The following is a 13,606-nucleotide window of genomic DNA, read 5'->3' as shown; positions in this document are numbered from 1 at the left end:
GGATACAATAAACAGTCCAAAGGCAGGCGGCGGAGAAATCGTACACGGTTAACAGACGGGATCAGTAACAGACAGGCAGACAGGATATAAACGCTCAGAATTGCAACACAGGTTAAACAAGACTTCGCAATGAGGTGGTGTGTGAGTGATTCTTAAATAGTCCAGATAATGTGATTCAGCTGTATGTGGCAATTGATGATTGGTGTGGAATGTGTGCATGTGACTGGCAGGGAGGATTATGGGAATTGAAGTCCAGGAACTGACAGGAATCATGACATAACGCCCCCCTTCCTGAATGCCCGTCCTCGCGCCGTGAATGGCATAATCGGGGTGTGTGTGTGGGGGGGGGTGCATTGGAGACCGATGGGCAGACGGGTAAGGGGTCTCCAATGCAGGTCCAGGAACTCAGGCAGCCACAGCAGGTCAGGAGTGTCGGCTAGCCACGGTGGGTCAGAGGCAGTTTGAGAGACTTGGGACACCAAGGCGGGTCAGGAGAGTCGGGCAGCCATGGCAGGTCAGATGCCGTGGGCGGCCATGGCGAGTCAGAGTTTGTAGACACTGGCCATCTTGTCCCTAGACACTGGCAGAGCGGCCGCCCTGTCCGTAGACACTGGCGGAACGGCCATCCTGTCCGTAGACACCGGTTGAACGGCCATCCTGTCCGTAGACACTGGCGAACTTGAGTGCGTTGCAACCGGAAAACTTGTGTGCGTAGCAACTGGCGGACTTGAGTGCGAAGCGGCCGCGGGCTTGAGTACGGGGCCGGCGGAGCTTTCGGAATGCCAGCTGCACGTGCTGAACTGACAGGAATCGTGACAAAAGCGGAAGCTTCAGTAGCAGTGTATAAAAACAGCCTGCAGCCTGGGTCAATGGCTGTGCCCATAGCATGGGATTGTTGTGATTTAATTTTGTAAAATTCACAGCAATAGAGACGATAGTCCAAAATCTCTACCGGTTTAAAATTTTTACTGGTATATCACCCACCCCTGCTTTCCCATTTCGCCTTGTACCTCACCAGCAACTTGCATTTGTTTTCACAGGTTTTTTCTGATTGTATATCCTCTCTTCCAAACACAACACAGATGTGTTCACAGTTGTGCCTGATGTGCTTGTGTAAAAAGGCTCTGTGTCCTGATGCTCATAGGTAGCCATTTTCTCTCTGTTCCTGCTGTGCACAGACTGTTCTCTGGGGAAGCTTTACATTTGGGTGGTTGATTTTGAGAGGGGAGGCAATTGCCAAGAAGGAAGCTGAGGATGAAGAGAGTGATCTGAGAGAGCCAGAGCATTACAGTGGGATTTCATTACTCGAAATCCAAGGTTTTACAAACCCACTCATTTACTAAGTTTGATGGGCTTGTCCCTCGTAAAAAACCAAAAAAACCAAAAAAAAAAAACCTATTAGTCAAGTCAAGTCAAGTCAAATTTATTTATATAGCGCTTTTACAATTGGTAATTGTTTCAAAGCAGCTTTACATATTAGAAGCACAGAAAAAAAGGGAAGTGGTTAAAACTGTACAAACAAGCGTGGTAATATGTAACATATACAAGATGGTGCTACATTAAGCCAATGTCGGCTGACTTCCAGGGGTGGAAAAAAACCCCTAGGAGAAAAACCCAGCGTGCTAGCACTGGGAAAAAAGTCCTAGGAGGGAAAAAACCCCTTGGAAGATATATATATGTAAATGTATATGGAGATCAAAATCTGAATTGTACATTTTTATTATAGAGATTACAAATCGATTATATATAAATATATGTAAGCGGATACGGGGATTAAAAATCTGAATTATAGATGCAGCCAGAATTGGATCTTTAGGCCCATTGTCTCCTGGGCTACGTTGTAGTCAGGTCCAGACGCAGGTTCTCCATCTGATCTGGATACGGCCTGGATCCAGCACCCAGCAAACCTCAGGATAAGCAGAGAGACAGATATTAGCGTAGATGCCATTCTTATTCTGATGTACAAGTATATCTAGTGTTATAGGAAATGTTCTCGGTTCCGGCCGACCTAATTATTGCAGCGTAACAATCCTTTAACGGATTTGAAAAATGTTAATGTATTGATAATGTGTTATGTGTATGCAAGAGCAAAGAGATGTGTTTTTAGTCTAGATTTAAACTGACAGAGTGTGTCTGCTTCCCAAACAATGCTAGGAAGGTTGTTCCAGAGTTTAGGTGCTAAATAGGAAAAGGATCTGCCGCCTTCAGTTGATTTTGATATTCTGGGTATTATCAACTGGCCTAAATTCTGAGATCGCAATAAACGTGAAGGACTATAATGCATTAAGAGCTCACTTAGGTACTGGGGAGCTAAACCATTTAGAGCTTTATAAGTAAGTAGCAAGATTTTAAAATCTATACGATGTTTAATAGGGAGCCAATGTAATGTTGACAGAACTGGGCTAATATGGTCATACTTTCTGGTTCTAGTAAGAACTCTAGCTGCCGCATTTTGGACCAACTGTAGTTTGTTTAAAAGCCGAGCAGAACAACCACCCAGTAGAGCGTTACAATAATCTAGTCTTGAGGTCATGAATGCATGAACCAACTGTTCCGCATTTGTCATTGAGAGCATATGTCGTAATTTAGATATATTTTTTAGATGGAAGAAGGTGGTTTTACAGATACTAGAAACATGACTTTCAAATGAAAGATTGGTATCAAAGAGCACACCCAGGTTCCTAACTGAGGACGAAGGTTTAATGGAGCACCCGTCAAGTGTTAGAGAATATTAGTCTTTAGTTACATCACCGTTGCTATAATAGTTGGTTGCAGGTTGTATTAGGGGTGGGGCTTACTTATTCTAGAGAGCATCTGATTGGGCAAAAAGTGCAGGATGGGTCAAATATTTCTGGTTGTTCACAGTTTGGGATCAGTATTTTTTTTGTGAAAGGAATCGAAATCTTTATTCAGCTAGGACACATTGAATTGATCAAAAGTGACAGTAAAGACTGTTAAAGGACCACTGAAGAGCCTTGAAATGCACAACATTATTCAATATGTTGACGTAATTTCCACTGAAACAGGAAGACAGGGCGGGACATATTGAACAGCTCCTCCCCCGCAGTTTCGACCTAATCTCTGTGCAGAATTCAAATAGGGGGCAGTCGTGGCCTAATGGATAGAGAGTTGGACTTGTAACCCAAAGGTCATGGGTTCGAGTCTCAGGTCCGGCAGGGATTGTCGGTGAGGGGAGTGAATATCCAGCGCTCTACCCACCCTCAATACCACGATTGAGGTGAGACCCTTGAGCAAGGCATTCCCCCATTCCCCCAACTGCTCCCCGAGCGCCACAGCAATGGCCGCCCACTGCTCCGGGTGTGTTCACAGTGTGTGTGTTCACTGCTGTGTGTGTGTGTGTGTGTGTGCACTTGGATAGGTTAAATGCAGAGCACAAATTCTGAGTATGGGTCACCATACCACTATGTTTTCTGGTCAGCGCAGACTTGCGGATATGATCCGCTCTGTGCTATCTTGTCTCTGGACCGCAGCAGACTGTGTGCACTCTGTGGTGGTTCTCGTGACACTAATGTGAAACCAGACTTCATTCACCCCCAATGGAAAGCATATTTACGCTGTCTGAATCGATCCCTATCCCCCTATATATTGCACTATTTGCCATTCACCATATAGAAACTAGTAAATGTATGAACAAATGACCGATTTCAGCCACAGCTGCAGCATCTATTTATAGTGTAGGGGCCGAGATGCTTCAGATTCTAGAGAGCATTTGATTGGACAGAAAATTTGATATCATCAAAATCATTGATGCATATTGGCGGAAGTGAGAGACTGTAAGTTTTGATTGCTTATAAATGCTAGTTTAGAAGATGTTTTGGAGCACACTAGCTTATAAATAACAGTAAGGCTAACATATTCATACTAAAAACCAAAAACTTCCATTTTGATTTCAGGGGGACTTTAAAGGTGCCATCGAATGTTTTTTTACAAGATGTAATATAAGTCTAAGGTGTCCCCTGAATGTGTCTGTGAAGTTGCAGCTCAAAATACCCCATAGATTTTTTTTAATTAATTTTTTTAACTGCCTATTTTGAGGCATCATTAACTATGCACCGATTTAGGCTGCGGCCCCTTTAATTGCTCGCGCTCTCCGCCCCCCTCCCGAGCTCTCGACTGTATCATTGCATAAGCAAAGTTCACACAGCTAATATAACCCTCAAAATGGATCTTTACAAAGTGTTCGTCATGCAGCATGTCTAATCGCGTAAGTATGGTATTTATTTGGATGTTTACATTTGATTCTGAATGAGTTTGAGGCTATGCTGCTTGGCTAAAGCTAATATTACACACTGTTGGAGAGATTTATAAAGAATGAAGTTGTGTTTATGCATTATACAGACGGCAAGTGTTTAAAAATGAAAACAGCGATGGCTCTCTTGTCTCCGTGAATACAGTAATAAACGATGGTAACTTTAACCACATTTAACAGTACATTAGTAACATGCTAACGAAACATTTAGAAAGACAATTTACAAATATCACTAAAAATATCATGTTATCATGGATCATGTCAGTTATTATTGCTCCATCTGCCATTTTTCGCTATTGTCCTTGCTTGCTTAACTAGTCAGATGATTCAGCTCTGCACAGATCCAGATGCCTGCCCTTGTGTAATTCCTTGAACATGACCTGGCATATGCAAATATTGGGGGCGTACATATTAATGATCCCGACTGTTACGTAACAGTCGGTGTTATGTTGAGATTCGCCTGTTCTTCGGAGGTCTTTTAAACAAATGAGATTTATATAAGAAGGAGGAAACAATGGAGTTTGAGACTCACTGTATGTCATTTCCATGTACTGAACTTTAATGCTTTAATGCTTTTGAAGTTTCTATTCATCAAAGAATCCTGAAAAAAAGAATAATAGTTTTGACAAAAATATCTGCATAACTTTTTTAGTATTGTTAATAATACAAAATGTTTTTTTTTTGTGTGTGTGTGTGTGTGTGTGTGTGTGTGTGTGTGTGTGTGTGTGTGTGTGTGTGTGCGCGCACACGTTTTTGTTATTTATGAGGACACAAATTTGTATAATGACATGGGTATTACACTGGTATTATGATGTAAACATGAAATAAATATGAGGACATTTCATGAAGCTTAAAGTAGATTTAAAAACATACTAATCAAGTTTGTACAGTATAAAAACCATTACGCCTATGGAATGTCCTCACTAAGATAGCAAAACAAACCTGTGTGTGTGTGACGTGTGTACCATATCAGCATATTAGAATGATTTCTGAAGGATCATGTGACACTAAAGACTGGAGTAATAGCTGGAATAATCACATTTTAAAATATATTAATAGAAAACAATTCTATTATGGAGTACATTAGTGTATAGATGACATCAAAGCTAACACACATTGACCAAATGCCACAAAACCTAAAAATTTGTTTCTGAAGCTTATGTATTCAAATCAAAGCATGTCAACGACAAGCTGAGAAACTGTGTTTGTAATCGCAAACCTCGAGAGATGAGGAGATAAAAGTAGGTCAAAGAAGAGAGAGAGACTGAAAGAAACAGAGACTGTTAATTAAATATGTTTAACAATTATTACATCATGACAAACAATCAAAATGTAGATAAAGCACTTTGATTAGTATTATGACATGCAGCTGAAAAGTGCTGAACCACAAATTTTAATGTAATTTTAACTGACAGTCTGTCTTTGTAAAGGATCTGTTTAAACGTATTGCTCTAGTACAAAAAGCATGACAAAAGCTCTGCAGAGTTCATCTTGAATAACTCTTGACACTATTGTTTTGGTTCACAGAAGTAATGCCAGTACCAGACCATCCCTCTGACACAGAAAACTCCAGCATGTTGAGCCCGGTACTGAACGCCTCCAACGGAGATGGATCCGAGACGGAGACCACCTCTGCCATTTTGGCCTCTGTTAAAGAACAGGTAGGTACTTCATGCCAAACTACTGTAGAGTTCTTCTTTCTTACAGATTGTCTCTAATAGAAGGTTATGTTTCCCCCCACACTCATAGTCTGAAGCAATATGGAAACATTCATTTTCCAACAGTTTAATTAGAAACTCTCTGAATCTTTATATACTGTAAACAGTAATTACACAGAACCATTCCAGTCCTCAGATGAACTGCATATGCCATCTGGGTTAAGGAGCCGCAAGGTTTGATGGGTTTTTGCGTGAGCGATTTCCATCATCTCGTGCTACCGGTTTCATTTAGCGCCTTGTGTCTAAATTCACAGATACAAATGGTTTTTGATGGTCACCACACTGAAAATGTGCCGTTGCGCCTCAGTATCACATGGTTTGGCGGACGAGTGGGAGTTGTGTAGGTTTTGGGGCTGTGTGGTGTAAGAAATGTGAAATATTTGACACGGCATGTTGCAATCAGGTCTCCGTGCTATGCTAGTCACTACACAGCAGCCTATCTATAATGAAATTGGTCACCTGCTTGTCAGCAGATGGACAGCTTCCCAGACGCTGGCACAACTTTATGATAAACTGGCTTGATCTGTCAGGAATAATGACAGGTGATTGTAATTGCTTATGACCTCCTGTCATAAAAAAAATGATAGGATTATTGCATGTCAGAATTTAGTGTTCAGTAATGTACAGTATTTCTCACTTTCCACTTTCACTTTGCATATATATTTGTCTGTCTTGGCTGGAGGCCATTTTTGAGTCAAGACCATGTGTAGATAAAAATGGATCGTGACAAGCCCTTCGGTTCCTGCTAGCGTTTAGCTCACACTCCTGCTTTTAACCATGAGACAGAAAAAAAGCGACATGCTCTTAGGGTTGGGAATCTACACGGGGAGCGTTAAAGTAGGCCACAGCCATAGGCTGCTGTGGGCCAGTCTAATAGCTCTCCTATCAGAGCGAGAAAAACTGTCTGCCATCTTTTTTTGATGCTTTTCACTGGAGGGTATTGGTGGACAGGGTCCATGTCATGTGCAGTGAGAGAAAATTAAAAACTACTTTTTTCTTTCCTGAGTCGGTGTATGAATTGTTGCATGGGACATATGGAAGAGCAGCGTTTATTTGACAGAGAAATATTTTGCAACATTATAAATCTTTGTCTAAAACTGTCTGTTTATAAAACTGTCACTTCAGAACAACTTAATTTGTCCTTTCTGAATAAAAGTATTAATTTCTATCTTAAAAGACCTTGCTTGCTATTGCTAATCACTGCTAAGTTGTGTTAGCAGGCATTCATTTTATATTTTGTATACGTTTTATTGGGCAAAAATTTGTAGTACAAGATAAATCATCATTATTTTGGTCCATTTCTCAAAAGAGAAATATTTTACATGTTCTAATAGTGAATTTTGTCAACATTTAAGAGGACACTAGCATAAAGAAGACCTCAACTAGCAGAAAAGCCATTAACTAAACACATCCATGTTTCAGTATGACCTTGTGTGTTTTTTTAGTAGTTTTCTTTTATTATAGTCAAGTATCTCTGATTCAGGATACTGTTATCAAGTTCAGCTGGCATGATGTTCGTTTCAAAATAGAGTAAAAATATACGTTTATCATTCTGCCACTGCTTGTCTACCTGCTCATATTATGATAAATCACCATATTTTTTGTGTCCTCCACTAGATGGCAATCTCCCATTTTGGAGGCATTTAGTAAAAGGGGTTTAGACAGAGGTCATGAGGCAAAATTCACAGAATAAACTGAGCTCTTGATCTAAAACCAACGTAGATTATAAAGACAAAGGATGTTCTGTAGCACTGAAGACCTGTGTATAAAAACAATGTACCAAAATGTCTGGCAAAATGTCCTGGTCTCTTGTATGTGTGCTTTGTGTGCAGTTTTCAAGGTTGCACGTGCAAGCAGAACACAGTCTCTCCTGTGTATGACCCTCTCCCATTAAAATTCTCCTGTATCACTTGTGCTAAACAGAATCACATGCACTGGTCAATCAGCAAGGGAGAGCATGTTTAACATGTTTAACCTGGACTTGTATGCAATGCTCAGTGTGAGAACTACAGTAGGTGCTGTACCGACAGTATAAGGTTACTGAGTGTGATTTCTTCTATATAATGAACACTTTCTTTTATAATTTCCCTTTGAGTGTTGCTTTCTCAGATTACATTGATATAGTGATTATAGTAGTCTTATTTATTTATAAAGTACAGACATTCTGCTTTTAATTAATTTTCAGAAGAGCTGCTGTTAGATTTGCTGATCAGCTTGTAGATTTTCTCTCTTTGTCCCTATAATTTGGTGTTAATTAAAGAAATTTATTATAGTGTTCTTAAATTGACACATTAACTACTCATAAAAAAGCCACAGGCATATGAAGTTTTATTATGAGCATGGCAAGGATTCTTTGGGGAAAGTGTCAGTGTTTATAAGGGGTAGTACAGCTAAGGTCGAATATTACTTCCCATTTAATTCTAACTCTGCATTTTTAGTTTTTTTTATTTTAGGGAAAGTATGTTAATCAGCTCATTAAATCTCTGTCTGATAGGAGTGATTTACTTTAGCCAGAAGTGAAGTCATTTAGAATTTACTCAGTCACATAATTAATCTCACATATTCAATCAAATAAAGCAGTTCTTTTAATTACTTGTAATATTCATAAATGTGTTGAGTTTGTTTTGAGAAATGAGCAAATTAACCACAAAAAGATTGTATAAGTTTATTTGAAGTTTATCCTGAGGTCTTTGAATGGCCTAATTTTTGCTGTAATTTACAACCAGGAATATGTGTACTTTCTCTTTACAAACCAAACATTCAGTTCATTTGAGTAATTCCTGTCTGTTTAACCCTGTATGGTGCTTAGTCAGTGTGGTCAGGCTGTGGAGTGGATCTGGACTCATTAAACTTAGTGAAATTATATAAATTGGGTTAAATCCTTAAAGGAACTCGTGAGGCGAACCCCAAGTGACATTTTGCAATCAAATGGACCAATGAAGAAACTTAAATGTCAGTCTTTGTCCACAGGGCGCAATTAGGCATTTAGGCCAGAAGACCACATTCAGCTCCTGAAGCAGTCAAATCAATTTCTCTGTCCCTTGGATGTTTATTTTCCAAGCAAATAGGTTTAATGGCATTTTCTGGAGTTAAAGGATTAGTTCACTTTAAAATGAAAATTGCCCTATGATTTACTCAACCTCAAGCCATCCTAGGTGTATATGACTTTCTTCTTTCAGACGCATACAATCAGAGTTATATTAAAAATCACCCTGATGCTTCCAAGCTTTATAATGGCAGTGCACAGAAACCACCTGTTTGAAGCTCAAGAAAGTGCATCCATCCATCATAAACGTACTCCACACAGAGTATGTTAATAAAAGCCTTCTGAAGCGAAGCGATGCATTTATGTAAGAAAAATATCTATATTTAACACGTTACGAAGTAAAATAACTAGCTTCCAGCCATACGGATTCCACTTACATCTAATGCATAACTTATTCGATGTACTACCGGTATTACGGTACGCCATGACGTCTGACGTTATATGCTTTATACGCTTATGGCCGGAAGCTAGTTATTTTACTTTGTAATGTGTTAAATATGGATATTTTGCTTACACAAACGCATCACTTCACTTTAGAAGGCTTTTATTATCGCCCCAGAGCCATGTGGAGTACGTTTATGTTTGAAGCTCAAAAAGTGCATCCATCACACTCTAAAAAATGCTGGGTTAAAAACAACCCAAGTTGGGTTGAAAATGGACAAACCCAGCAATTGGGTTGTTTTAACCCAGTGGTTGGGTTAAATGTTTGCCCAACGTGCTGGGTAGTTTTATTTAACTCAACTGTTGTATAAAAATTACTGTATTGCTTGCTTAAAATGAACCCAAAATACGCTGGAAATTAACATTTATTAATATGTTTAATAAATGAGCATTTATTAATAAGATAATGAATAATAAACAATAAACATTTATTAAATTGCTTATTAATAAATGTACACCTTTTGATTATTATTGTTGCCTCTAGTAATTATGTGTCTGATTTTTAATTTCTCACCTATTTTGGATTCATTTTAAGCCAGCCATATAGTCATTTTTAATCAGTAGTTGGGTTAAATATAACTACCCAGCAGGTTGGGCAAATATTTAACCCAAACACTGGGTTAAAACAACCCAATTGCTGGGTTTGTCCATTTTCAACCCAACTTGGGTTGTTTTTAACCAAAAAATTTTTAGAGTGTGATGGATGCACTTTTTGAGCTTCAAACAGGTGGTTTCTGTGCACTACAATTATAAAGCTTGGGAGCATCAGGGTGATTATTAATATAACTCTGATTGTGTTCATCAGAAAGAAGAAAGACATACACCTAGGAATGCTTGAGGGTGAGTAAATCATGTGGTAATTTCCATTTTAAAGTGAACGAAGCATTTAATATTTAAGATAACAGGGAATACAATCCTATTTCTCACCCTTGTCGCATTCCTCATCATGCAGTTTTTATCTGATGAATGGGCAGAAAAAAACCAATGCTTTGAATGCTAAAGAATAACCATTTTTGGTTGAATTTGGTCTGCCATCCTTCTCGGCTGACTGAGTGCATTTCTGTCTATACAGAGTGCTATATTTAACCAACTTTTGTGACAAGTGGAAAGTGGAGGCTACTCCCCGCTCAGGGAGCCTGTCCATTGCCGGCTACTGAGGCAGAACAGCCTGTTAGGATCCCTGGAGGAAGCACAAAGCTTAGCATTGCTCAGTAGAACGGTGCTTTTTTGCTGCCTGGACCCGCAAAAACCACCTCTTTCTCTCTGGCGTTCTACGATCCTTTCAATGAGACCCTGCCTCTCCCCCCTTCTCCTCTTCAGAGTGGAGCACAGATGGCGTCAGAAAGAGGGGAAGAGTTTAGGAGGAGGCGGAAGAGTGACTGGAGGGCAGTGGTATTTGGCTGACTGGCTGGTGGGAGGGACCCTTTGTGATGCAATGTTGCATAAATAATGCCAAAGGGGCTCTAAATTCACTGTTGCCATGACGACCTTTGTGCTTGACTGCACTCTACTTTTTGCTTTCCCGCTGGAAGGCAGTCACTACCACTCTTGTAGTTTCTCTAATGACTTGATAAGCAGAGATGAATGCAGTCTAGTGGGAAAGTGATGCACCATCACGGCTCGTTCTCAGTGCAGACGGCCTCTGGAGTATGGTACATGTGACGGTAAGAGTGCTGTTTTTTTAGTTTGTTTTGAAGGCAACAGGTGTTTTATTGTGGGTAAATGGAAAGCTGGAGCAACTTGTTGTTGTTGTTGACAGGTAGATTTTAAGAGTCTAATTAGTTGTTGTTCTCTGTTTGTGGCTCCATTAGGAACTTGTTGATGTGGAATAAGAAAGGTCAGAGATTATGCTTGTTAGAATCCTAATTGCAGAGTTGAAACGAGCATGCTTTTTCAGTGGTAGAGCTATCGCTAAGCGGCTTGCCTGTTTGATGCAAACGCACCGAGATGCGTCTGCCATAAAGTCATTAATTGAGACCCTAGACGTGTATGATGACTGTTGAAAAGTGTTAGAATGCTGCGGTTAGCGCCTCTTTAGTCGTCATGGTCCATAGAGCTCTCTTCAACGCTCTGAATGGGTATTTTTGTAGCCTTCATCTGGGTTTGTGCCCAAAATAGCAGGTGATGCGTTGAGGAGCCCTCTTAGCGCTAACCGCTCTAGGGAGAGAGTCTTTGACCTTGTGGCTGAGTGAACTCATTTCAGCCTTGTCACAAAAGAAGTGGGAACGTTGCATAGACTGTCGTAGCCCTGGGCGCAGGGACATAGTACAGTGTTTCTGACTGGATTTTCACAGTGATTATTTTAAAGAGGAGCTCTGGGATTTCATCTCTGATTTAGCATCGACAAGTTTGTCATTAAATGTTAAGCAGTGCATATCTAATTAAGAGTGGAGAGGAAGTGGAGTATAGTGCTGGAACAGTCCAGTGACTATCAAAGTTCAGAATACTGCCTTTGGATGTCTGGAGAGTAGTTAAAGAGAATGTACAGTTTCATTTTTTTAATTATTGTAAACTCATTATGGCCAGGGCCCAGAAAGTATATGCACCACCGTTCAAAAGTTTGAGGTCAGTAAGTTACTGTTACTTTTATTCAGTAAGGACACAATAAAGTGATCAAACGTGAGAGACTTTTATTATGTTACAAAAGATTTCTGTTTCAAAGAAATGCTGTTGTTTTGAACTTCTTATTCATCAAAGAATCCTGAAAAAGTTTCCACAAAAAAAAAATATTAAGCAGCACAACTGTTTACAACATTTATAATAAGAAATGTTTCTTGAGCAGCAAATCAGCATGTTAGAATGATTTCTGAAGGATCATGTGACACTGGAGTAATGGCTGAAAAATTTCACCTTGTCATCATAGGAATAAATTACATTTTAAAATAGTTTAAAATGAAAGACTTAAAAAAGTAATAATATTTGCCAATATTACTATTACTGTATTTTTGGTCAAATAATGAAGCACTGATGAGCTTAAGAGACTTTTTTCAAAACCTTAAAAAAATATGTTATGGCACAGTAGTGTATAGATTGAATTCAGGGTGATTGGGTCACTTTTTGCCATTGAGATGAGTGTCCCAATCAAACTGAATTCACCCTATTATTATTACTATTAATTAAAAAGAATTCAAAACTTTTTTTTTTCTTCTTTCTTTTACTTTGTGAAACTGTACCTGTCACAAAAGATGACACATCAAGATTTTGTTCATAATATATTTTTTTTGCTGGTTTTACAAGTCATTCTTACAGTTTTACCATGTTTTAAATTGCAGTTCCTAATAAAGTTTTTGGAAACTAAACTTTAATGCTAAAATGTTTGAAGAATGCAAACGAGTTTTATCAGTATGCAAAGAAAAGTGGCTGAACAGCCTCAAAGTCTCTCTACATCCCCCAACCAGCCATATAAACACACACACACACACACTCTCTCTCTCTCTCTCTTTCTCTCTCTCTCTGTGCAGTAGTTACTGGAGCATGTGTAAGTGTTCGTGTGATGCATGCTATAGACAGAATCAATTCCATAATTCCTTTAGGGCTTTACACATATGCTCTGACTGCTTTATGTGTGCAGGAGCTGCAATTTGAGCGACTGACAAGAGAGTTGGAGGCTGAGAGGCAGATTGTTGCCACCCAGCTGGAGAGATGCAAGCTGGGATCTGAGACCGGAAGCATGAGCAGCATCAGGTGGGTCTAGTGCAGTGACACCTCTCAGTTACTCAATATGTCTCACCCCACAATCACCACTTAAACCAGCTTAAACCATCTATCTTTCACATCCCTCAATCTCTACACCATCAAACTTGCCATTAAACCATCAAATACCATTAAATGCATGTTTTTTATACTAGTCTCCTCTGTGAAATCCTTTGATGTCCTTTCCCAGCTTAGTCCATCATGAATATTTTAATGTAACCACATTCAGAGGAGACTCTCCCACTTTCAGTAAACACTTTCAATACTGCTAAGTAAACAAAGGGTTAAGTTGTCACAAGCTTTGAATTCAGCCTGTAATTAAAATCTCAAAAGTAAACGAGAACAGATACTATAACAAAACACGTATGGATTATATGCAATCAGTTTGACCCTTCAGAGGCTGATAAGTGCTTCTAATAACTGTTTACAGCAAATGTT

The 13,606-nt window shown here is 39.4% G+C and overlaps 1 protein-coding gene across 3 annotated transcripts in view; it reads left to right on the top strand.

The window, feature by feature from the left end:
* Window positions 1-5,802: 5,802 nt before the first annotated feature.
* Window positions 5,803-13,606, top strand: part of ctnnd2b (catenin (cadherin-associated protein), delta 2b) — an 89,644-nt gene continuing 81,840 nt past the window's right edge. For 2 of the 3 annotated variants that reach the window (XM_067362157.1, XM_067362156.1), the window contains exons 1-2: window positions 5,803-5,931; window positions 13,047-13,159. In XM_067362157.1, coding sequence (XP_067218258.1) covers window positions 5,803-5,931; window positions 13,047-13,159 — 242 coding nt within the window. Of the gene's footprint in view, window positions 5,932-10,992; window positions 11,140-13,046; window positions 13,160-13,606 lie in introns of those variants that run through there. The other variant, XM_067362158.1, reaches the window with a different exon arrangement.

The sequence above is a fragment of the Chanodichthys erythropterus genome, chromosome 16 (assembly GCF_024489055.1).
Source record: "Chanodichthys erythropterus isolate Z2021 chromosome 16, ASM2448905v1, whole genome shotgun sequence".
In the NCBI taxonomy this organism is placed as follows: domain Eukaryota; kingdom Metazoa; phylum Chordata; class Actinopteri; order Cypriniformes; family Xenocyprididae; genus Chanodichthys; species Chanodichthys erythropterus.
The sequence above is the reverse complement of the archived record's forward strand: the minus strand, read 5'-3'. Positions and strand labels throughout refer to the sequence as shown.